Source organism: Tyto alba, unplaced genomic scaffold, assembly GCF_018691265.1.
Source record: "Tyto alba isolate M040663 unplaced genomic scaffold, T.alba_DEE_v4.0 Super-Scaffold_11, whole genome shotgun sequence".
Classification (NCBI taxonomy): domain Eukaryota; kingdom Metazoa; phylum Chordata; class Aves; order Strigiformes; family Tytonidae; genus Tyto; species Tyto alba.
Window position 1 is genome coordinate 5155580 of NW_024881273.1, and position 24497 is coordinate 5180076.

General features: G+C 42.6%; 1 protein-coding gene across 2 annotated transcripts in view; it reads left to right on the top strand.

The window, feature by feature from the left end:
* DDX31 (DEAD-box helicase 31) overlaps positions 1 to 24497 on the top strand; it is a 49989-nt gene that overhangs the window by 20485 nt on the left and 5007 nt on the right. For both annotated transcript variants that reach the window (XM_042786994.1, XM_042786993.1), the window contains exons 16-19: positions 1548 to 1687; positions 7248 to 7329; positions 13283 to 13394; positions 18670 to 18850. In XM_042786994.1, the coding sequence (XP_042642928.1) occupies positions 1548 to 1687; positions 7248 to 7329; positions 13283 to 13394; positions 18670 to 18850 (515 nt within the window). The remainder of the gene's footprint in view (positions 1 to 1547; positions 1688 to 7247; positions 7330 to 13282; positions 13395 to 18669; positions 18851 to 24497) is intronic.

Genomic DNA, 24497 nt, shown 5'->3' on the forward strand with positions numbered 1-24497 from the left:
AAAAAAAAAAAAAAAAAACAAAAAAAAAAAAACACAAAAACCAAACAAACACCACCACCAAAACCCCAACATTGCTGCACTGCTGTTGACAGAAATATTGTCTTTGGGGAAAAAAAAAAAAAAAAAACAACTAAGGGGGATGGATTGAACCTTAAAAATAGCAGACTGTCATTACAAAGAGGAAGCTGAGAGCGTGAAGCAGATTTCGTTTTTATAAAAGATTTATAATTAAAAAAAGGTTAGTTGAATTGAAGAAAAACTGATCCAGAGATTCTCATGTATCAAGTGACACCTGGGTAAAAAGAACCAGGCACAGAGCCTCAACAAAGCTCTTTATTTTCTACTTCATCCCTTCAGGTAACAAATTTGAGTTTAATTTTGTTTTTAAAAAAGAAAGCTTTTGTAGCAGCTAGCTAGGCGGAGAAGGCTGAGGAAGTGAAGTCTTTAATTCCCAGATCTGTATAGTAATATAATTTAACCAAAGATATAGTTGCCAGTATTAGAACGCAGTGCAAATTACCTAAAGCCCTGGGAGACTTATGTGTGTCCAGAAGGCGAAATCTCAGCTGTCCTGAGAGCTGTGTCCAAGAGCAAGGACCTGCAGGGAGCAATTAGATTGCTCACAGCATCTTACTCACACCTCTAGCCAGTAGAAACTTTGCCAGAGGGCACAGGTATAAACACTAGAGTGGGCTTTGGTTGTTGGGTTTTTTCCAGTTAAACTGCTGAGGGCTCATTCTGAGCAGTATCTCTGTGCATGTTCATTTTTCCAGGAAAGGGGGGGGGGCGGGAGGGGAAGAATAGGGGGAGGTTAAAGGGAGGGAAATATGTCACCCTTTATCAGATCTTGCAAATGGCTGGGCAGTTTTGATTCCCAGTGAAGTAAATGAGGCACCGCTATATTAGTGGGGGCTTTAAGCAACATTTTCATAGTGCCTGATAGTTGTACGTGGGAGGACAGTTGCTACCTGTGTCATATGCTGCTGAAAGCACTTATTCCCTCATCTCTCTTAGATTTCTTCTGTTCAGTAACCAGCTATGATTTGCTTTAATCAAAACAAAGCAGTGTAGCCCAACATCAAATTTTAATCCATCATCTTTAATTTTATGGCTTTTCTCCCAAATATGGAGCAGGCAGCTTCCCACACTGTATGGGCAGGTCTGGGTTTGGGGTTTTTTTTGGTTTTTTTTGTTTTTTTTTTTTTTTTGTTAAGGGAAGCAAACAGGTTCCTGATGTGCCTGTATAGAAATAAAATGTAAAAGGCGAAGAGAGACACTGAGATGGGGAAACTGTCCTATTATCTGAAAGTTGGCCAATGTGTCACATTCACATGTCAAAAAACTGCTGTGGCTGAGGGGGCTGAGTGATGGTTACAGGGATGAGCCCGATGGGCTCTTTATAAACAGGCCAATTCCGAGGGAGGTGCAGCATGTGGGTTTTGCTAAGATCCCTTTTGTTTCAGATGAGCGGGCTGAGCGTCTCGTTTATAATTAACATGCTGTGTTCTGTTAATTCCTCCTTTCCCTTCTCATGTTCCCTTTTGAAGTATAACGCTCCGGCTTCACCTGCGGAATACATCCACCGGATCGGGAGGACGGCTCGCATTGGCTGTCACGGGAACAGCCTGCTTGTCCTGGCACCTTCGGAGGCAGAATATGTCAGCTTGCTGGCTTCTCACAAGATTAAGTGAGTCAGAAACGCGAACAAAAGTTTCAGCTCATCCTTGCTAATTAACCTTCCATGGCACTTTCAGCGGGACTATGTCTCGTGCAGATTTTAATAAGAATTTATTAATTCTTGTGATCCAGGACCGGCCCCAGACTAGCAAAAGGAGAAGAAGAAAGTGTGTGAAAATCATCAGCCTGACAGATTGTGCATGAGTGTGAGGGTGAGGGGCAGAGAGGAGACGATAGTTGGAGATCCTTTGCACTCTGTTGTTATCTCTCTGGCCCTGGGTTCAAATCATGGCTATGTGGAGATCACAAGTCAAATGAGCCTGTCAGATGCTAACTGGCCATCTGCCTGGAGAGCACCATATTGTCATAGATTGTGATTTCTCTTCAGGAGAGATCCAGTGGAGAAATAGCTAGGGAGCTGTGGGTCATATCTGGCAGGTAATTGGCCAAGATGTGTTGTGTAAGTGGCTCGTGACAGGAATAGTAGAGGCTTTTGCAAGTGGCGAGTGCCCAGTATGGTCCTGGAAGGCAGTAAGGGGTTAGACTCTGCAGACCAAAAGCGAGATGTACTTCCAGGCTAGCTGAGAAAGCTTCTCTTACACCAGCTCTAGCTCGGACTTGGGAGTTGACAGTAAGGACAACAAGCCAGGCTGGGTAAGGACCAGCCCAATGCACAGTCAGCAACCTGATGGCCAACACATGATGAGATTTTAGTCCACCTCTGCTTGCACAGTGGTCCTTTTGTGGAGAAAAACCACAACTCGCTGCCCAGCGCTGCTAGTCAGGAGTGCTATCCGGTCTCAAGCCTCCTCAGCAGTCAGCTGGATATATGTGACTCCCGTTGCTCCCTGCACTGCTGTCTCTCAGCATTTCAGAACATCAGCAGAGTAGAGTCCCTTTAGTGTTGTACTAGTGTTGATGGAGCCCTGTAAACTCATGCACAAATTAGTTCTCTTTTATTTCTTGTGTTTATGTCGGGTGGAGCTGCTTGGAGTTGAATTTGGTTTTGCATCCTTGAAACAAACAAATGTTGGCAGTAAATACAGGCTTATTCTAGGCTGTGAGCCATTTAGTGGTCTAACAAAGAGCCATCCATCATCCCAGGTAACTATCTATTAAGCAGACACCAGCAAGACATGGAGGGCTAAGCTGACAGGGGTTTTTTTCATGTAACAAACAGCACTGACATTTAAAGGTGAAATCCCACATAATTGTGAATTTTTAACTCCAAGTGGAAAGTTCTATTTTTCTATTTTACAATATTTTGGAAGTGTTGGAGGAAGGAGAGGGAAATTTCCCTCCTTTTTTTTATTTTAAATGTTAATGCTTTTATCCAATTTTGTGTTTTGTTTTTTTTTTTTTTTTAACAAGTTTAAGGAGCAGTGTCATTCACACTGGTAATTATATCTGCTAAGGAGACCTGTTGTTGAGCTAGCCATGTTCTTCAGGAATCTGTAGAAGACTGTGCTGAATGAGCAGAGGAAGGTTTATGTGAAATTTTTTTTTTTCCACTTCTCAAATCAGTAGAGCCAAACAACTCTGGGGATTGTCTTTTCTTGTTTGTTTGTTTTATGTTCTTCATAAAACGTGCTGCCTTGCAGATAAGGGACTTGCCAAAAAAGGAGTGTAATGTGCCTTCCTTGACCCCCATCTTCAGATGGAAGAAAATGAGTGTCTAATTGGCATGGGTGGTTGATTCGGCCTGTTTGCAGTCATGTGTCCTCTGCTCTTCCTACATAGTAGTGCATGGTGTGAGAAGGGGCAACGGGATAGAAAAGAGCTGATGAATTACAGAGAAGATGCAGGAAGGCAGCTTGAAGCTAAAGGCAGCAAGTGCCATCAGCACAAATTGCCGTTACCCTTCATAAACAGAGCATTATGGTGATAATCCTGACAATTTAATTCAGTGCGAGGGTGAAAGACAGCATGTGTTGGACTGTCACCGATCCTCTTAAGCACTGGTAATTTTTGTTTCTTTACCTTAAGTCTTTGTAGCTTTTGACTTGGACTGCACAAGTTACCAGAGTTTGCATTTTTTTATTCTTTGCTTAATTTTTAAATCACTTGGTTTTTGTTGAAGATGAGTGTGTGTTGTGAATTTTTTTATCATTTGTTTTCCCTTTTTTAAATGAAATTCCCGCTGCGTTTATTGAAATGTAAATACTTCATAAAATATGTATTTCTAAGAAGACAAAGCGTGAGATGGGTCCCCGCAGCCTTCAGCGGGTGTAAATGAGCAGTGCCGGGCTGATTTGCAGTAGATGAGAATCTGACCTAGAGTTTTTTCTTAAGCCCCTCCACCCACCCCAGCATGCATGGGAGTAAGTCCAGAAATGTTGAGAGTCGGAAGTAATGAGAGCAGACATGGCTTTGTTCCTGGATGAAAATCCACTTCGGAATTAGGGATGACTGCCTTTGAAATTGGAAATCGCTCGCAATTAATTTTCACCGGTACCTGAAGCCTCTCCTTGGCTTCCACTGTGGAAAAACAATGTTAGCCTTTGCCAAAACGATCTCACTTTGGCTCTGCTGAGATCAGTAATTCCTGTTGGGGCTCAAGAAAGCTGTGTGCCTCTCTGCAACTTTCTTTTCAGTCTTTGTGTGGTTTTAAGTTGCGGCTCCTCTGCCTAACTGTAAGTGCGTATGTGCATGCACATGCACACTCATGTTTTCTGTACATTTCCTCTTTCTTTTTTTCTTTTCCTTTTTTTTTTTTGTTTTGTTTTTAAAGGTTAGACTCCAAAATGTTCTGTGTCGGCTCTAAGCGTAGCTAACAGATTTTCCTTCAAAGGGAGGAGGCAAGAAGCAGAAGAAAGTCAGTGAGGTTCACTTTTTTTTTTTTCCTTATGTCTCTTTTAGTTCCTTCAACTGCAATCTAGCAGCGCCTGCCTCGACAGCCATCAGATAATTTCTTTATCTCCTAACGGCAGCCTAACTAATTTATAAAGGAAAACGCATCACCGTGAAGGCACGAGTCATTTCTCTCCCTTCTCCACGGTTGTGCTTGCCCCCCTCCCCTGCCCCCCTCACATGATGCTCCCCGCTGCGAACCAAGTTCGCGTATCTGTTAGGCTGCGAGCTGGCAGCGCGCCAGGCGAGAGGAGGATCGGAGAGGGGGTGACATCTCAGACAAATCAATGTCAAAGGTTTGACGTTTTCATTCATAGCGGTGTCAAAGCAACCTTTGGGGGGGATGGGGAGGTATACTTTTCTCTTGCTTAAGTGGTTGCCATTTATGTTTTAATTTACTGTTACACTTTTCAAAACCAAACAGAGAAACCCTCAATTGTCTTTTTATGCTCCGTTTCCCTTTCTCCCCCATCACTCCCCTGCCTCCTCTGCAGAGGAATCTGCTACATTGTGAGTCCCAGCTGCACAGCAGTGGGGCTCATCTCCCATGTAGGATATCTTCTGCCCACGCTGGCCTTACAAGCTGGGTGGCTATTTCTCTGGACCATCTCTTTCCCTTTCCCTGCATTGTGGCGCTGAGCTGGCTGAGGTTGAAAAGGCAGATTGCAAAACAAAAGGTATTCATTGCTTTAACTGGGAAGGACTGGGGAACAGGTGAGGATCACGGTATTCTGTTCCACAGTATGGCAAAGATTCATCCATTCCTTCTAGCCAGGTTTTTAGAGATCTTTGCATGAAAAGCAAGGGGATATCTTTGTTGTTACAATTTCTTTCTGTGCTTTACAAATTGAAGACTATCAGCAATGCTTGCTTTCAGAAACTGCATACACCTTTCTGAGCATCTGAGACTCAGGAGTCTGAGAGCTGTTGGACCCCCAAGATTTCTCTCTTCCTTAGGCTGATTGTAACCCAAATGAACTCCTTGGCTTCCATGTAGTATTTATGATTTATTCTGGTATAAAAAGGAAAAGAATCTGTTTTCTAGAGATGACCTTTGCCCATTGCTGAAAATTTGGGCCCACAAACTTCAGGTTTTATCATCTGAGTAATTCCCTTGGAAATGGGACCCAGTTTGGATGCAGCTGTAATATTAATGGCCTGGAGCTGCACAGCTGTTTCTGTATTGTCACCTGGCGTGCGTGTGCCCCACAAGACAGTGTTAAAGAGGATGAAGAATTTCTACTCTCCTGTAAATGCACCTCTAAGTAGGACCACTCACTTTAAAATGAAGCAGGTTTGTAAGCGTTTCCAGTATCTGGGCCATAATAGGACCCAGCAGTGTCTTGCAAGCAGGACTGGAGAATAAATCATCTGGTTGAATCTACAGGAGGAATGTGAGTCAACAGAATGAAAATAAATGCCCAGTGTGAAGCCTGGCTAGGACAGCTGACTGAGTCTCCTGTATTTAAAAAAGATGCTACCGCGTCCCTAATGGGCCGGGCTTTGGCTTCACACTTCAGATGAGAGGGAAGGTGAGTTCCTGGAATGGGGAAGAAAATCAAACAGTGTATTTGGTGTCAGAGGTGGCTTTTGAAGGTATAAATGAATTAGAGAGTGTGTGCCCATCGGAAAGTGTGTCTCTGAGCTTTGACCCAAGCATCGTAGCAAGAAGTTGGACTCATGTAATGTCTTGTGGGAAGAGCAATGATGTGACCAGAGGGAAGGGAGCCACGGGAGAGTTGGCTTGGTAGGAAAAGTTCCTTGGGATCTTGTTGTTATCTTCTGAGCTTGAGTCACTGTGAGAGGAAGGAGCTGTGTCTTTACACAGCTTTAGTTTTAGCTCTTTAGTTTTGGGAGCATAGTCACTAACATGGGTGGAAACAAACGTGTATAAACATTAAAGTACTTTGTCCTTTTGAATGAGGGTTGAGCAATGTCTCTGATTCCAGAGAATCTGGAAGGTAAATTGAGGGAGACAAGATGTAGGAGAAATAGCAAAGTAAGTGGAGCACATCTTCCAGCCAGTATGTGTTTGTCTCAGTCAGTCTCTTTCTCACACTTGCATGAGCAACCAAAAGCAGACACCTTCTGCTCCCTGCCCATGCCATCCAATATACAATAAAATGTTTGACCCTCTGGGTTTGAAGTGGAGGTTACAGATCTTATTGTTTATAGTTATAAAGCAAATCTACAAGAAGCGTTAATGTTATGAGCATCTTAAACTCTGTTTTGACTTTTGTTTAGTGGAAAACGTAACCATATGGTTCCCAGTTGTCTTGGTGCTTCTCAATGGAAGGAAAGAAAAATTATGAAAACAACAGAAATATAATTAAAGGCCTAATTTTTTTCTTCTTTAATCAGTTATCTAGTTGAGAACCAACAAGACTTTCAGTGAACTGAAAGTCCACCCTCAGTTGTTTTGACACTGTTAGAATTGGAGTGTGTGTTGGTGACTTGTAATGGCGACAAGACTGTGGGTAAAATTGTGTCTGTGTTCCAGTGAAAGCTCTAGTTTAGCCGGGCTCAAGACTTTACAGTAGTTACACTTTTAGGGTTGCTGAGTGTGTGTCTTACCCAAGACCTCACGTATTTCAGGGATAAATTCTTGGGTTGAATGTGTAAATCCCAACTTTTTTGCTATCGGTTATCAGCCTGTGGCTTGTTACACGCTATATTTGAAAAGTAGGAGAAATGGTAATCTTTTGTCTTTGTTGCTTCAGTGTTTCAGAGGTAAAGATGGAGAAAGTATTATCCAGCCTGATGAAAGATGATCGTTTCAAGTTGTGCAGACCAGGAAGCAAGGTGAGTTATTATGCTGATTAGGAATTGCTCCAATTTTCATTTACCAGTTAAACATCACAAGTATTTCTCCCCTAGCTTCTGTCATTACAATCCGAGGGTTGGTATATCCATGATGTCAGGCAGTGCACATAATTACAGAACTGCCTTATATCACAGTTGTTCAATCTTTAAACTGTTGTACCCAAAAAGCAGTCACTTCTAACTCTTCAGCAAATATTTTTGTAACAGACAGTAAAGGTTTCTGGCTGCAAAAGCTTTGGGCTTTTTTCCCCCACAGTGTTTTTGTTCTTCTTGGCTTTTCTGCACTAAAATGCTGTTGGAGATCACAAATGACACAAATTTTTCTGAAGAAATAAGGAAAATGTACTTGGTGATGTGTTACGTAGGTTTTTTTATTACTTGTATTGGTGCCTAAAACAAAGCTCACTGGGTTGACAAGTATCTTTTCATTGACTTTGGCTAGCTTTGGGTCTGCTTTCAAGTTGCTAATTCACAGAATTCAGTAATTTGCAATTGATGTCTCGGGTGTTTCTGCATTCTGGCAAATTAAATCCTCCAAGAACCCTCATTTTGAATGGAAGTCAAGAATGTGTCAAGCATGATGCAGCATGCTCTTTTTTTCTCTTGTTGCTGTTTTGCCTGCTCGTTCTTTCTGTTATACCATGTATGAGCCTTCTTGTTTCCTGTGGATGACTGTTACGAACTGTGGTGTTCTCAGTAAACATGCTTTTGAAAGATGTTCAGTTTTCCTACATGCCCTATATTTCACAGAAAGCCAGATCATCTGAGACACAGCTCTATTTAAAGCTCTTTCCCATCACTGCAGTTTTTCACTGAAATCAGCCTGTGATGCCTGTATTTTAAATGTCTGGAACATGCATAGGATATGACTAAACTTGTTCAACAGATACATAGTTTAGTTGTGCTTTGTCAGGGCAGAAGTTATTTTAAATAGTTCATGCGTGTATAAATCCTTTCTTCTGAACGTGCTTATAGGCAGGTGACTTCGGGTTTCCTTTGGAGGGTTTTTCAACAATTACATTTATGCAGAAATCACACTTTAAATTTGTTGCTGATAGGAGACAGGATATTATTTGTTCTGGGCTTGAGGACAAATGTTATTTCATTGAACGTGAGCAAAAAATAACATGTTTTTGGTAAGAAATTATGATTTGACTTTTGAAAAATGACAGGAGACAATGCCTGCTGAGTGTTGTTGAATGTCAGAGTCCAGTACTTGTGGAGGTTCAAAATCATTGATCCATTTGGAAAACTCTCACCTAAACATCTCAGTGCCTTTATATCCTTGCCTTTGGAGCAGTAATAAAAAGCTAGCAAGTCTGTTTTCTACCAGGACTTATCAAATTGGTATTTCTACCATGCTTTCAAATTGTAAAATACTCTACACGTCTAAACACAGAATATTCTAAATACTCTTGTTTTGTCTTTCTTTCTTTCCTTCAAAAAAAATACAAAACCGTACGGTATTTGAAAGCTCTTGCTCTGGTTTTTGCTCAGCAGTGCTGCCTGGGCATGCCCTGCCGTGCCAGGTGCGACACATGAGAACATGTACAGAAGGAGCTGGTTCCTTTCACTTGCAAAGGTGGGACTGAATTCCTCTCTCCCTCTGCCATCAAAGTGAATAGGATTTTGCTGTTGACTTCACTGGAGCTGAGATATATCCGCTCTGGCTGTAGGATGGGCTGAATCTGCTATTACAAATAGAAAATAACCTATTTTTGTATGACTCAGAATCTGAAAGGATTGGGACTGAGAAATAGAGTTTCTCTTTATGGACAAATTTTCTGTCATTTATTAGGGAAGAAATTACAGTAGTTCTGTCGATATCAAATAGGCTTCTTCCGGAATTACTTGAAAAAATATATTAAACACAGTTAAGGATTAATTCTGCTCCTTAGCTTTGTATTTTATTGACCTCAGAGGCTCTGTAAGTGGTCTGCAGTGCTTTCAGCTGCAGAAGCTGCAGGGGCATGTTTCCAAGTTTTCAGGAGGGTTAATCTCTATTCTGTAAGTTTGCCATAAAGACAGTACAGCAAGCTGGGAATGCGATGGGACATTGCATAGGCCGGAGAGTGATTGAGGACTTGTTAGGAGGAGCTGAACCTGATCCGTTTGCTTATCAGTTCTCCATGCATTGAGTCATGTATATATTATGGTCGTGCACACAGGAAACTCATTATAATGCTCTTCGGTTCTCATTGCCTCAACTGAAGTCCATTATAAGTACCACATTGGAACATGTATTTTTTGGGCTTCTGTGTGCAGCCAGGGAGCAAGCTGAAGTGCCTGTAAAATGTATATTTTATATTTAGGTATATAAAATATATATGTGGCTATGTCTGGGTGTGTGAATGTTCACCTGCCTACAAAGAGAATAAATTTGATCTTTCAACTTTTATGGAGGGGGGCAGGGGGACTTGGTGAGTTCTAGAGAAGGTGTGTGGAGGTTAGTAAAAAGTTGTTATTAAAATCCTTCATTTTGTTTTGAAGTATAATGGAAGCAGGAGATATTACAGCCTGGCTTTTTGGTGCTTTTTGTCCCACCTTCTTTTTTTTTTTTTTTTTAAAAACTATTTCTAAGAAAGAACTTTCCTACCTCAGTCTACTTTTATTGTGTTTCAATGCCTTCTCCCATTAACATATTCTCTTAATGAAATCAGAAGCTTTCAGTACTTATCCCAACCTCTCAAACCTGAAAGCTACAGTCTATAATCAGAAATTTTCTTCTTCTGAAAGAAATAAGTATATGTCTTCCTGTTTGTTGGTGGTGTTTGGGGGAGTCACCCTGATAACCTTGAATCAGTTAAATAACATTCCATCCAGGCCATTTCTTCTTTTAGCTTATAGATATTGTTATTGATCACAGTCATTATGCTAACAGTTAGGAATCTGCCAGGATAGGCTTTTACTCTAAGCAAACACAAGGTAGAAAAAGTTCTCCTATCCCACTATTTCTCCATAATGGCAATAATGCTTCTTACTTAACAGATATAACAAATTTATCTAGATGGCGAGTAGATCAAGCAAACCTCTGGGGTAGGCTTTTATCTTTTGGGTCTTGGAAAAATGTGTAAGGTCTCAAATTAATTGTCCTGTTCATCCAAGCCAAGATATGAGCAAGATTAAAGCTTGCGTGTGTGAGTAAAGCATAGAGGATGGCTTCCAGTGCACTTCCAGTAGCACTCTTTTATTTGATCTGTCCAGACACTCACATGGTGTACAGGTTTTATTTTCACAGTTTGGCTCTGAGTCAGTTTTAAATTTAGATTTATTTTGTGGTTTTTTTTTTTTTTTTTAGATAAACCTCCCCAGAAGGCATGAATCAAACACAGATTTTTTTTCATGCCCATTAGGGGGCAATTTCAAAATGAGATCTGTCTCAAGGGGCTGAAGGGGATAAAAGACAAGGTGGAGGTGGGAGGAGGGGAGAGGCTGTTTTCTGAGTACATTATGTTTCCTGCCATTTGCTTTTCTTCATTTATTTCTCTTGGACTGACCTCACACTTTGGAAATTATGCACCTAGTTTTTTATCCCTCATTTTTGTCTTACTTTTTTTTTTTTCCCCCCAGCACCAGGAAGAAGAGATGCCTCATTTTGAAACCTAAAGGGGGGAATAAGAAAAGTCCTTTGTAATATATTGCCATATTATCACTAAATCCCCTGACAGTTGTGACACAGAAGCAAGTCACCTGTCACTTAAGCTTGAGGTCTCTTTAATTTTCTCCTGGAATTCGCACCAGGCTGTCTTTAATTTGAGGCCTTTATTGGAATTCTGAAACCTTTCTGCCTCCCTGGTGCTCAGATCTATTCTGAGTGCTGTTACAGAATGTATACAATAACCAACAGAGGGATTCAGAGGGGGCTGAAGCACTGTTTATTTAACACTCTGGAGGGATTTTCGTGCTTATTCGGTCCTGGCTACCCGGCTTTCAATATCGCTTTGACAACCGTTATGCCCTTCTCATTAATTTTAAACAGTTAAAACACAGGAAAAAGAGAAAAAGTTTTCATTATTAAAGTGCTTTACTTTTTAATAACAGAGGATTCTGTCCGCCAGGGGAAAGGGCAAGCCTCACTAATTTCACATTCATATTAAAAAACGCTGGGAAGGTGACACTTTGTGCTGCCAGGAGGCTTAACAAAAGAAAAGTGATGGGGGCTAGGAGGAGCAGGCGGGGGGAGAAAGTTTTATGTTTCACGTCAATGGAAACTTGTTAGTCACAGCAACGAGTGTCCACTTCGGGGAGGCAGCACCACTTGTAGTTTATTAAACCTTTACAGAGGCCCCTCGACTGGAGACTGTCTCCACTGATTAATAGGCACACGTTAAGTCAAACTAAAAGGCGTCTGTGAAACGAGCTGTGTTCTGAGGCTTTCTCGAGTGGATTGGGAGACAGATAGCAGAGACTAGAAATCTGGGAGACTCTTCATGGAGGTTTAAAATACCCACCTTGTCTTTGGAGATGCAGATGGACAGTTAGTCCAGGTAGCGAGTGAGCGGGAGCTCTAGTCCCCACGTGTGTTTGCTTCACTGAAGAATAGCCCAGTGGCTGGAAGCTGTGGGATCCTGAGTTCAAGAGAGGGCACTGTGCAGGGAGTTTAGACTACGTTCAAGGTCGGTCTCTGGGCAGACTTGCTGTTAGGCTATAGAGTGGCAGATCTGGGTCACTAAAACATTTAGTGTAGGGTGCCAGCAGCATTGCCTGGCTTCCACGATCACCGAGGTTCGCGGTGTCAGTGTGATATGGTTCCCCTGGACTGGCAGCAGTGCAGACATGATGCTCGCAGCTGTGAGGGAAGGAGTGTTTTGCAGCATTAGCATGCAGATCTATCAGGAAGGAACAACAGGATGGTTGCCTTGGCACAGCCTAGTACAGAATCCTGGGAGCAGGATGTTTGTTTTCAGTCAGCCCTGGTCAGATGAGAGGGTTGACCAGTATCAAGTTACTGCCTTGGATCTGGCACTCTTAGGCTTGGATGCTGGTTCCTGTCTGAGTAGCTTTTCAGAACTGTGGCCCTTTCTTGGGAGAGATTCACATCCATGGATGCTTGGCTTTGCACTTTGCTGTCAACTTTCTATCAAAAATTCTCTTGTTTCCTTGTCCACATTTCCTTTCTCTGCCTGGGTACTTTGGAGAGAGAGAAAGCCCGTTTTCTCCTCCCAGTAACAGCTTGCTCCCAGGAATGATTGTTGACCATTTCCTGAACTGCATCCTGCAGTCTGATCCTGGGGAAGCCTGAGCACAGGCAAAATTGCCCTTTTGGTCTGAGGAAGTTTCTTCTGTCATGACTTTAGTGCAAGGGGCTTGTCTTGTAGAGGAACCATGTGATGGCAGTTACAGCTAAATAACTTGTTGACAGTGAGAAAACTTCATGTAGTCATCAATAGTGAGAAGTTCATTTAGTTGGCTTTATTCATAGGTACTAAATTTGGTCTATTTTCTGGAGCTTGGGGATAAACGCAGATCTGCCTCATGCATGCCAAGAACAGGCCAGGTGTTTTGGGGAACTGCAGCGGGGAGCTTGCAACATCAGTCTAAAACTGTTAGCACAAAGTCTGAGGGGACTTTCTCCAAATACCACTGCTTGTTTCCATTGGAGTTATCTGGCCTGTGGAATCTGACGAAAAAAAGAAAAAAAAAAAAATAGAAAAAGAAAAAAAAAAAAAGCAAGGGAAAAAGATACGTGATAGATGTTAGAAAACACAGAATTAAAATTGATTTGCTCTCTTCACCACACAGCACTCACTGGCTGCTTTGACTTTAACGTCTTTATCTATATTTTTTTTCTCTAGTAATATTGAGAGGATTACCTTTGTTGGCCCCTGGGTGGTTACTGTGTGATTTTACTGTTATTAAATCTATTGTAAACTGCTTCATTATTCCTGACTCAAATTCTCTCTTTCCTCTAATCCTTCCACCACCCTTGTAGAAATCCTGTGGCACGGGCCCTCAGGAAATCCGGGAGCGGGCCACGGTCTTGCAGACAAAATTTGAAAATTACATTCACTCCAATGAGAGGACTGTCCGGTGGGCAAAGAAAGGTCAGTGCATTTCCTTTCAGTTTGTTCCAGAAGGACTCATATAAGCTGCCATGTTTTTTTTCTGGGGGGGAGCTTCAGGGAAAATGCCTGGAAGAAACATTTTGGGGCCATTGGGCTCTGTAGGGGGTTGAGATGGGCCCAGAAGGCTTTGTGTTGATATTAAATGTTAATTTCTTGCATTCCCATATTACGTGAAAATGAGGTTTAATCTTGTCTTTCGACAGGATTCACATCTGAGGGCTCTGACCCAATCGCATGAGCGAATAGATTGTGTGTTATGCTGGGAAGGTCATGGGTGACCTGCTTAACCACATCCTGGTGCAATACCCATTAGATGCTTTCCGTTTATACCCAGGATGAATTTGAAGCCTGTAAGACAGGATGCCTTGGGAAAAACTCTTAACAGGCAAGGATCTTAGGCCAGAGGTTGTTGTATGGGACAGAATAAAATTGAGAGTGAAGGCAACTACTCAGCAAGGCAGGAACAGGAAAACTGGGATGGATTTAATAATAGTAGCTAGGGGCAAATACGGGATTTGATCTCCCATCTTTGCTGAGGAAGATGCACAGCAGTTGTCATTGAGCAATACAAGAAACTCTTCCCTTCTTCTCAGTTTGGAAAATCCAGAGGAAGGTGGATTCTGGGGAAAGATTAAAAACTTGCCAGGGATGTGGTAGGAAAATAAAACACTGAGAGGTCTCCTAAGAGGAGCCAAAATGGTACTGTAATGTAAGGACCCCCTTCTATGTACTGTTCTGTTGCCCAGTGAGGCTGATCTGGGTGCACCTGAAAACTGAATAGCAGTTGTAGAGGGAATGCTTAAGTCAGGCCTCAGAGGTCTTTGACAATTACTTGGAATTTGATTATTAAATATTGAGACAAGCCCACAAAATGCAAACTCTTTGTGCAAGAGACTAAACCGCTCTTGCTCACAATGTATAGGACTAGAGCCTTTCCACTTTTTTTGAGTCTCCTCTTCCTGCATGTCTCCCTTCCTGATTGTTTTCTTTTGTCACCTCCAAATCCTGTTGTCTAAGCTTGCATGAAAGTCCAGTTGATTTCAGTTCTGCAGCATTTCCAGTTAGGTTTGGATGAGGGTGGTCCTGGTGAGGTGAATTTTAATGGTCTGCATCATTTGTGTTTACCATTATATATACCTGCTGTATGTGTGTGCATACAAGTCTGGTACAAGTGTACCATATGTGCTAAACTACATAAATCACGTACTAAGGGGTCCAAAACCAAATGGGGAAATTGGCCTTTGAGCTGTACAATGTCATCATAGAACTGGATAAGGGAAAGCTGTTCTCAGGATAGAAGTTAAGCTCAGCATTAGAATTGTTTGGAATCCTGAGAAGTGATTGTTCAAGAGTTAAAAGGAGCTGCTTTTTTTCTGAACGTTGTACTAACTTGATAGGTGATGGCATAGCAGAACGACTAGAGGTCGTACTGTAACTACCTGCTTACCCCAAATTATTCTGCATGCTTTTAGTGGTACATGGCTGTATTGATGGGTGAGGTATTTGAAATCCTACTGTTTCACTCTTTGCTCTACCCCCTGCCACTGCTTGTCACTGTACTAATTCTCATACACCCCCCCAACAGTTGCAGTGTTTACTTTTTTAACTCGGGGTTTCAAAATACCTTTCTTCTACAGTGAAAGTGTTGGAGGCTTGCTACACAAGCAGCTTGCTTGCACCCGTTTTCAGGTGTCTTGTGCTACTTGACTGGTGTAATTACTTTTGTAGCTGCACTTTTAAGTCCACGGTCTCAAAGCACGTGACTAATATCCTCAAATCCTTGATTCTGCATGGATGAGTTGCTTGTTGCTCCCCTGGGATTCCTTATACCCCATGTGAACTTCTAACCTGAAATGACTGTGACAGGGAGAACAACTGAATGGCTCTGGCCACACTTAGAAAACCTCTGTGGTTTCTCTCTATGCAGCGTAGGTCACTGTGCACACACACATGCACCCCCATGCACACTTGTTGCTGAGCTTAGCACTAAGAACTTTTTTAGCCACAGACAAGAAGTACGGAAAATATATTGGGAAATGTTGAAATGCTGTGCATCCCATTTATCTTGTACAGGAGCACTCCACCTCTTTTTCCTACTCTGCTATCTACATATGCAAATTTTTCACTGCTGAGTGGCTTCCATAAGCCCCCTTTTCCTCCCCTCTGCGCCAGGCATCATGAATAATTAACATGGCAGCTGGCTTTTGCTTTCATGGCAGACAATCAATTGGAAACTGTGCCAGAGATGCATTTGTTTCTCTCTCTTTTTCTCTTTTTTTCCCCATTTTCTGACCTAGTCAATGTTAATAAGCAGTGTTTCTACTGCAGTCCGCTTTCAAAAGGCGAGTGGCTCCCTGCCCACTCACCCCTTCTGCCTCTTGGTCCTGTGTCTTCCAAACTCAAATCAAATGGTTCAGTGAAGGTGCTGCCCTTCAAACTTGATTGACTGATGAGTGGTGAGTTGGGTGGGAGGAGGGGGGCAGCTGGGCCCTGCTACCTGAAGGACAAATCTTATGAAGTGTGGAGCTCCTGTTGGGGAATGGAGGACTCTAGTCTGAAGGGTTACATGGTGATAGGTGCTCTGGTTTGGAGCTGTGGGGACAGATGATGCTCAGGAGACTTTGATCCTTCGTGCCACTGGGTTTACAGAAAGGGTAAGGACACAAACCCTGCTTTTCTCCTCCACGTTTCCCCATTTTATAGCCAATAGTGGAGCACTTTGCCTCTGTCCTCAGCACCTGGGTGTTGAGAGGGACAGCAGAGTTACAGGAGCCCACTCCTGTGGCATGATGCTTGAATCTGTTGTGGTTTTGGTGCATTTTTCCTTCCTGTTCCCACATGCTCTGTATGCTGGCAGAATGCCTCCACCGGTTTGTCCAGCCGTGTGGCTGAGGCTGCGCTCTGGGGCCGGCGCTGGGAACTGGCTGCCAGCTGAGAGCATGGCGAACAGGTTATGTCACCTGTCTCGCTTTCATATCTCATTACTCTCTTGTCCCGTGTTTAAAAAAAACACAAACCAACCTATCTAACCTCCATCATATGTAGCTCGCATTTTTTTTTTCCTTTGACTTTCCACGCTTACATTTCCTGTAGAAAAGTGGAGATGCACAGGTGCAAAGGACCAATCTAAATCCACTTTCTTGCACAATTGCAAGTCTGAATCCCACCCCAGGCCAGTATATGTTTCCTTAGACTTGTACTGATATGCCAAAAACTAACAGCTCAGGCAGTTTGCTCCTGTGGCATTAAGATGACATACCCTTTATGTGAATTATTGCCTGACCAGCACTTTTTGAGTTGTTTTCATAAAACCTTATCTCTTTGATCGCAAAATTATAAAATAATTTCAACGTAAAGCTTTTAATATCTGGCCACTATAATTGCACATAAAAACCAGAAAACATGACTCTGGCAACACTGAGGGTCTAAAGACCTGATAGTAATGATTTTAAAAAGAATCACACCCACAAAGATCTTCATTTAAATCTCATGGGTGCTGTAATGAACGTAAGCAGCTCTGAGCTCCTCAGAGGTAAGGCGTTTGCATGAGCTGAGGTTTCAACCTGCTGGTACAGCAGGGCTGTTAGTTCAGGTTTGGGTTAGTGTCTTGCAGCTCTCCCTGGTTTTGCATGCCCTGATTCGGGGACTGGATCTGGCAGTTTTCTGTCAGGACTTTGGGAAGAGGGCAGCCTTTGACACTTTGATTTTCTAACGGATGTGGGGAATTAGTACCAGCAGCCTTTCCTATCTGAAGAACTGTGAGCTCAGCCTTCGTAAGAACAGGATCTTTAGTATCAACCATTTCAAATGCTGCAAGACAGACAGCTATATTAGCTCCAACGGGACCAAATGTGGAGCGGGAGCAGGTTCATATTGTTACTTTTGAAGAGTTTACACCTTCTCGTAGGAGGTGAATTTGACCAATAACTTTAGGAAAAAAAGCAGCAGAATGGTGTTTTTGAGAGCATTTGAGCTTGCTTATAAGCCCTCAGAAGGATGGTCTTCAGATGAGACACCAAGACAGGGTATTTGGAATTTAGCATTCTCTTTTTGGGAAAACACAGGTCTCTTGATGCTCAGACGCCTCTAAAAAAGTAGCATTGTGAAATTGGGAAGAAGGTGCAAAAAACTCAATCTTTTCTTCTCATCGATTGGGAAAAGGAGTTCGCTTTACTCAGTAAACAGAGCTTTGATGGATTCCCTGGGTCCTTCCAGCAGCTGATCTGCTAAAATGACATTTTTATTACTGTTCATAAACTCCAATCTCCGGCTGCTGCCAAGAGATTAGACATAAGCTGTGGGCAAACTTGCTGGTCTGGTGGCTCAACAGGCAAGGGCAGGAGAGGTTAGAGTTTAGAGCTTGCTGCTGTCAGGGGTTGAGAGGGAGAGAAAGATGTAGGTGGTGGTTGAAGTGAGGGCTGGGAGGACACAGGAGGTTTAGCAAGCAGAGGAGCAGCAGGGGATTGAAGAGAGGCATTTTCTGAGCTGTAGAGTTTCCTTACTAAAAGTCCCTCTATTCCCCAAAGCAGAGAGGACAGCCTGGGTGTAGTTAATGTTCTGGGTACGTGGAGGAGCACGTAATGTTCATATTAGTGGATGATCGTCTTTAGAGCAATGAGCCCTGAGGGAAGGGCATTACAGGAATATAAAGATGTGAAGGGAAATTTGCACACAATTCTATTATTTTTCCCTTTTGAGAAGGTGAGCTCTGTTCTCAGTGTGATCATGAGCCAGGAAATCCATCTGGCTCTCAGATATTTATAAGGGACTAGCTAGTAACTGGTGAAAAATGCATGGGCTACTGGGACTGTAATATCAGAGGAGTCTTCCTATGCCATCTCCATGCTTTTCTTTCCCTCTCTTCATCCTTGTATTGCTATTCCCTCTCTGCCCTTATCTGCTGTCATTTGATGTCAGTGACTCTTCTTGTGAGAAGTGCTGCAAACATCACCCTTTCTGGCAGAAGGGGCATCCCTGCAAGAGGCAAATCTAATGCAACTTAATATAGCTTTGTTTTAGTTCCTAACACTTCTCTACCACCTACCTTCTCCTTTTGGGATTGTACTAGTACTATACAACCTTCACAGATTTTTTTTTTTAACATACCAACCTTTTCTACCAGCTGCTGACCAGAAGGTGTCCCAAAGGACAAGACCAATGTTCTTTCAGCTGGAACAGCTGAATCTTTAAGTATATATAAAAAAAAATGCAGTAGCAAACAAAATTCACTTTTTTTTTTTTTCTCCCCCCTCAGCACTGCAGTCTTTCCTTTGTGCCTATACCACCTATCCCAGGAACCTCAAGCACATCTTCCACATCAAATCTCTCCACCTGGGTCACGTGGCCAAGAGCTTTGGCCTGAGAGATGCCCCCCAGAACCTGACTGCTCTTCCAGCTGTGGGCTCAAAGAAGAAAACCAAAGCAAGACCAAAAAGGTAGGCCAACTTGATGATCCTGAGCCAAGGAACGTGCACATGACAAGCTATGGAGTGCTTTGCTCCTCAAGGTTGTTGTGCCTGCTCCAGGAATCGTAGAATAGTTTGGGTTGGAAGGGACCTTCAGACATCATCTAGTGCAACCCACCTGCCATGGGCAGGTTGTGTGTGATTGTTCCTGAGAGGCTAAATCATGTTGAGCCATTGGCTTAGGTTGTATTGCTCTCTGAGCTGTTGCTTCATGCCCCTTTTTCTAGTGGCTTTAGAGACCCTAAAAATTACATTTATTAAACCAGCTTGGTTGAACAATTGAGTGTGAATTCAGTTTAACAATAAACAATAAACAAAACAAAACCAAGCAGCTCACTTTGTAGTCGGACTTCTGCTAAAGATGCTGGTTTTTTGAAGGAATCTAAGTGAGGAGATGCACCTACGTAGACTAGCCTGGGGTTTGCTGCAGCTTTTCTGTTTTCTGAGCACTTGAAAAACACCATCTTCTGTGAGTCTTATGAGCAGAAACAGCCTAATCTTTGTTTACTTATACTTCACTCAAGAGCTACCTTGAAGGGTGAGGAAGGGCACAGGCAGTGTTACAGAACGAAGCATGAGATTTTCCATAAATTGGAGTGGTTCTCTTTCTGGTGCTGGTCTTGCTTGCTAGAGCTCCAGAAGCAGTCCTGTTGTCACAGCCAAGCACCTTCATATTAGAAGCTGCCAGATTTTTTCCAGACACGTGGTCCTACAGAGAGCTATGATCCTTGGTTCAGGATCAAATGCAGTAGCAACTCTTTGTCCTCATCCCTGTCTAGGGAAAGGCACTGTGCTCATAACTACTTGCTGTTGGTGTAGGGCATGGGATGATAAAAGCATCAAAGAAATAGCAGAGAAATTAATATTTTTGCTTCTCAAATTTAAAGTTGACTGTCCTGTGCATTATGAATAAGGCTGTATGAGTGCTGATTTATCTCACAAGATAGGCTCTTCCTTCCTGGCCTTGACAAATACCACTGCATCAGGAGCAAAGTATGTGTATTACTGTCTTTAAAGGCCTTCTGTGGTCTCCTCTGACCTTTTTTATCACCTCTTCTACACTAGACAGGCAGTCTTTTGTAGGCTTTCTCCTGCAGTTCCACCAGTAGTTTCCTGGCTGTCAGATTTGCCATGGGACAAATTGTGTCCATCCTCTCAGAATGGTCAGCTGCAGCTTAGGCTACTTACTCTTCTCTCTAAGAAGACAATAGCTTAGTACACAAAAGAAGGGGAAGGACTGCAGTGTATTTTGTTTAGTTATTATATGATCAACTGTAGTTACATAAATACAAGCCCAACTCAGAAAGCAAACCTGTCGGTAGAAATGATTCTTCTACAAACTTGTGCTCTGCTGCCTATAGATTTAAGTAATTCTGTCAAAAGCATTTCTGCAGGATCATGTGGAATGTCTCCCAGAAAGAGTCTGTAGCAAACCTAGAGTTAAAGCTCTGTCCTTTGGTGTGTGGACAGGCCTTTTCCTGAGTACTCCTTCCCTGTGTAAGGAATTTGAGACTCCCTGATGCTTCTGGGGGAGCAGAGCCCCGAATCCTCTTCTCTGCTTGAAATGAAGCTGAAGGTTCTCAGTACGTCCCATCCTAGCTACTTTGAGTGGGTTCCACAGGATAGGTAATCCTCCCTTTTGAGATTACAATGTTAAGGTCTCACTGTCTTCCCTAGCACAACGGGCCAGATATGAACCTCTGATTTACCAGTAAAATCACTGCAATAATTCAAAGGAGGAAAATCTTTATTCCTTCATCAGTATCAGTTGTGACTCCATGCAATTATTGCTGCAAACTCCGTTAGCAAACGCTAGCCGTGCAATTAAAGCACTAATCCACATAATTGTTCCTGGGTTGGTGACATCTCTTGCACATGTATGTATCTTGGGTAAAAAAAAAAAAAAAATGCAAGGGGAAGGGATTTTAAAATAAAAAGTTGGAGACCGCATTGTCCTGCTTTGAGAAGCCACCAGGGACAGGCCACTGATCTGCCTCCTGCTTCGGCTGACCCTCACCAGCAGATGGGCAACAGGATGGGAATGCCCCTGTGAGCAGGGGATTTAACGGAGCTTTATTTCAGGAAGAATAGCCTGATTAGCCGATAAAGAGCATGTAAGATGGTATGGGGTGGGCTTTGATGTCTTGCTGGCCCAGCAGGGTGTCAAGCTATGACTGACAGTAGCGTGTCACAGGATTACTTGGCCTGCAACAATGCCTCTCTCTGTTCCTATGATGTTGCTACTCTGTTAGAGCTACTTTTTCCCTTGTTACAAACCTCTTTTAGATGGCATTCCTCCTCCCCAAGTCTTCATCCTATTATAGTACAGACAAGCTCAAGATACAGTAGGTAGTTCATGCATAGGACGCGTGGGGTTGGGGGATGTGGAGGTGTTAGAACAAATGGTCTGAGAGTGATTTGAAAGCTCATTTGCACGTGCATCATATAATTGCAGCTCAGGGAAAGTGGGCAGACTTTGCACAGGTTCGTCATGGCTCAAGCTCCAGATTTCAAATCCGGGAGCATCTGGAAAGTTAAGACTCTGCAGAAACAGCCAAAGTTGTGACGTGCAACAATTCCTCTTGCCAGTGAAACTTATTTCTGATCAACTTTCTCTGTGTGTGCTTAAAAAAAAAAAAAAAAAAAAAAAAAAAAGGCAAAGAGAGAAGATATATTAGTATTTATAGGATAGTTTAGAGAAAGTGAATATAGATTCAAATTCAGTCTTCACTAGCATAAATTCAATACAGTGCTGTTAACTTACAGAGAATTGCTTTTGATTTCACACTGACAAAGCAGAAAGCAGAATTTAGCCTGCCATTTAGAAGACAAATTTTTTTAATTGTAAAATGCGAGGCTTGAAATTATAACAGCATAGTCACAGAGCAATCTTTTTAATTATATTTCTCACGTTATATGATGAGTGTGGGTTGTCGTATTACACATTGTCTCCAAACATCTGATACTTGTTTTTAATCAATCTGCTCACTAAAGCCTCATCTCTCAACACCTGCCCAGAGCATAAAGAACAGGCAGTCCAGGTTGAAAGTGGGGTAAAGGCAATCATTAAATGTTTTTTTTAAGAGGACAAAGAAAACTTTTCTTTTCTTTTGAAGTCTCCTTTTGTGCTTAGCACCTCCTTAGAGAGCCTGCTTGGGGAAGGTGAGACAGGAAAACAGAGCAGCCAGGTGTGTGATGGTTCAGTGCTGAAATGTGGAAGCAACCCTCTCCTGAACACACGTGTAAAATTTCATGTATTTTTTAAACCTCTCTGTGTGAACAAACTACCCCTTAGCTGTAGCGGTTCTTGCAAAACCCAGTCTGAAGAAGGAAAAATAATTGCTCGTGATTTTTTTTGAGAGTTGAAATGCTGTATTTAGGTAAGAGATGAGCACATGAACTAGATACTGTATATTAAGTTACAGTACATCAGCTTAGTAGGTGTCTGGGCTCATGCTTTTGCTGAAGGGTAGACGCAAGGAAGCTGATCCCACTTCCATTGAGGGATTAACTGTCTTTCCTTCACTGCAGAGAAGCAGCATGCACAGGAAGTAGCTGACGTGCCAGATAGACATGTCTTTTGACTCAGTCACAATGCAGATGCCAAAGACCTATTGCCATTCCACCAAGCATCCCTGTGCTACTCAATCTTTTGCATTTTGGATCACTGGGATTTTACAGGATTTTGTGGCAACTGATGGTCTGTTTTCTAGTTTTGAACTCTGGAAGACTTGTGTATATGTCCCCAAAGGGTTTCACTGTGATGAGGACCTGCAACTTAATTTGCCTTCTTTGTGAATTCAAGCCATTACAAAGAAAGAGATAAATCTTTAAGTTTGATAGATTCAGTGGAACTCATTGCTACAGGATATCTCTGATGCCAGAAGTGCTCAGAAAGATTGAATTTACATATGAGTATCAAGTGTATTCATAGTTACTACAGCATGTGCAAAAAACGAGTATAAAAATTAAGGTGAAAATCCCCCCATGCTTCAGAGTTTAAGTCCAACCCTTAACTAAAATGGGATCAAGAAAAGGTGTCCAGGGTGTTTCTGTTTGAATGGATTGATTTATATCATTGTGACACTGCTGTTGCTCTGAATATGGATATCATCATGCCCTTAAGGTTTTGGCTACAAGATTATTGTGCTAATTCATTCTTCAACATTTAGTGGTCAGATAGAATTAGACTCCTGCTGGGAAATATAACTTGCAAGCCTGTGTGCCCTTCTCTGTATGGCTAGGGCAGCAGTCTCCTTTGGTTGAAAGTTGGTAGCCTTTTACCTTCTCTCCTACCTCATATACTTGATTCTACTTTTGAACGTCTTGGCATTGACAATTTTGGAAAGACTAATGCTTCTATTGACAGGGCTTGCAAATGGAGGCTGCGGCTGGGTCTCCCTGCACAGCAATTGTCTAATCATTAGAAGCAGTTTGCCTGCCAGTTTTTGCATGCCATTTACAGCTTTCCTAATATCACTTAATTAGTCAAAATGCAAGTTTGGAATTCTGCCCACTGGGAATTTCACTTGGTTTGGGCAGTCTGCTCTAGAAAGCCAGACTGGAGCTCAGGTAAGAGCGTGTATTTGTAGACTGGAGTGCAAATGGATCCAAAAATTAGAGTAAGAGACATGGCTGCTATGAAAGGAAGCATCACCATCACTCTTCATTAAGGCAGTTCAGGGACACAGATGAGTCCTGCTTACCACATCATAACGTTATAAAAAAGTCCTGTTACAAAATTAAAGTTTTATAATTGTAAAATCCATCTGGTTGTTATGTGCATGCAGCAATGCCCTTTATTACTGTCTTGTTCCACCACGGCCCAGAGCCTTTTCTCCATCTTTGAGCAAGGTAATAGGGCTTGCACATGGAGCTGGAAAACCCCTGTGCTGTTTGGTACAGACCCCAAAATGGCCAGCTCTCTCTGATTCAAATATATTCTGTCCTTTAGGCTGGGAAAGAGCCTGACAGAAGCAAGAATGCTGGGAGGTTCCCAGCCTCCCATCCTTTCTCCACAGGGTGAAGACCAAGGGATTGTAGTGAAAGTGAAACTGGGCTTTTGTCTCTGTCTGTGTAGCTGAAACACAGTTGATTTCAGTCAGGGTAAGGTGGGCTTTACTGTTCAGCATGTCTCGGCATGAAGACTGCTCTGCTCTGACTGTTCTGGAACAGCGCTCGAAGCTCAGTCTAACTGGGTAATAATTTCCCTTGATCTTCTCAAGCTAGCGTTTGCCTCGGCAGATAACGGAGTACCTAGGCCATCTGTTGACTTGTCGAGAGCAGTGTAGGACTGCTGATGAATTTCTTGCCCCCACTCTGCAAAAAACAACAACAGAAAAACCAACCCAAACAGGGTTGTGTTGGCTGCAGATGGTTCATCCAACACTATAAGCAGAAAAAGCAGGTGTTGCAGCAGCCTTGGCCCAGAGGTAACCCAGCTCTGTTGCTGGCACAATTTCAAAGAGCTGTTGGAGATTCTGTCAGGCAGATTGATAGTGCGATCCATGTTGAAATGTTTTCTGATAAATGAAACTGCCTACTCCTGTCTCCTCCAAAGACACACCATGAGTTCTGGGACTGTGCGTCAGAACTTTATACTCCTTTTTCCTCAGCT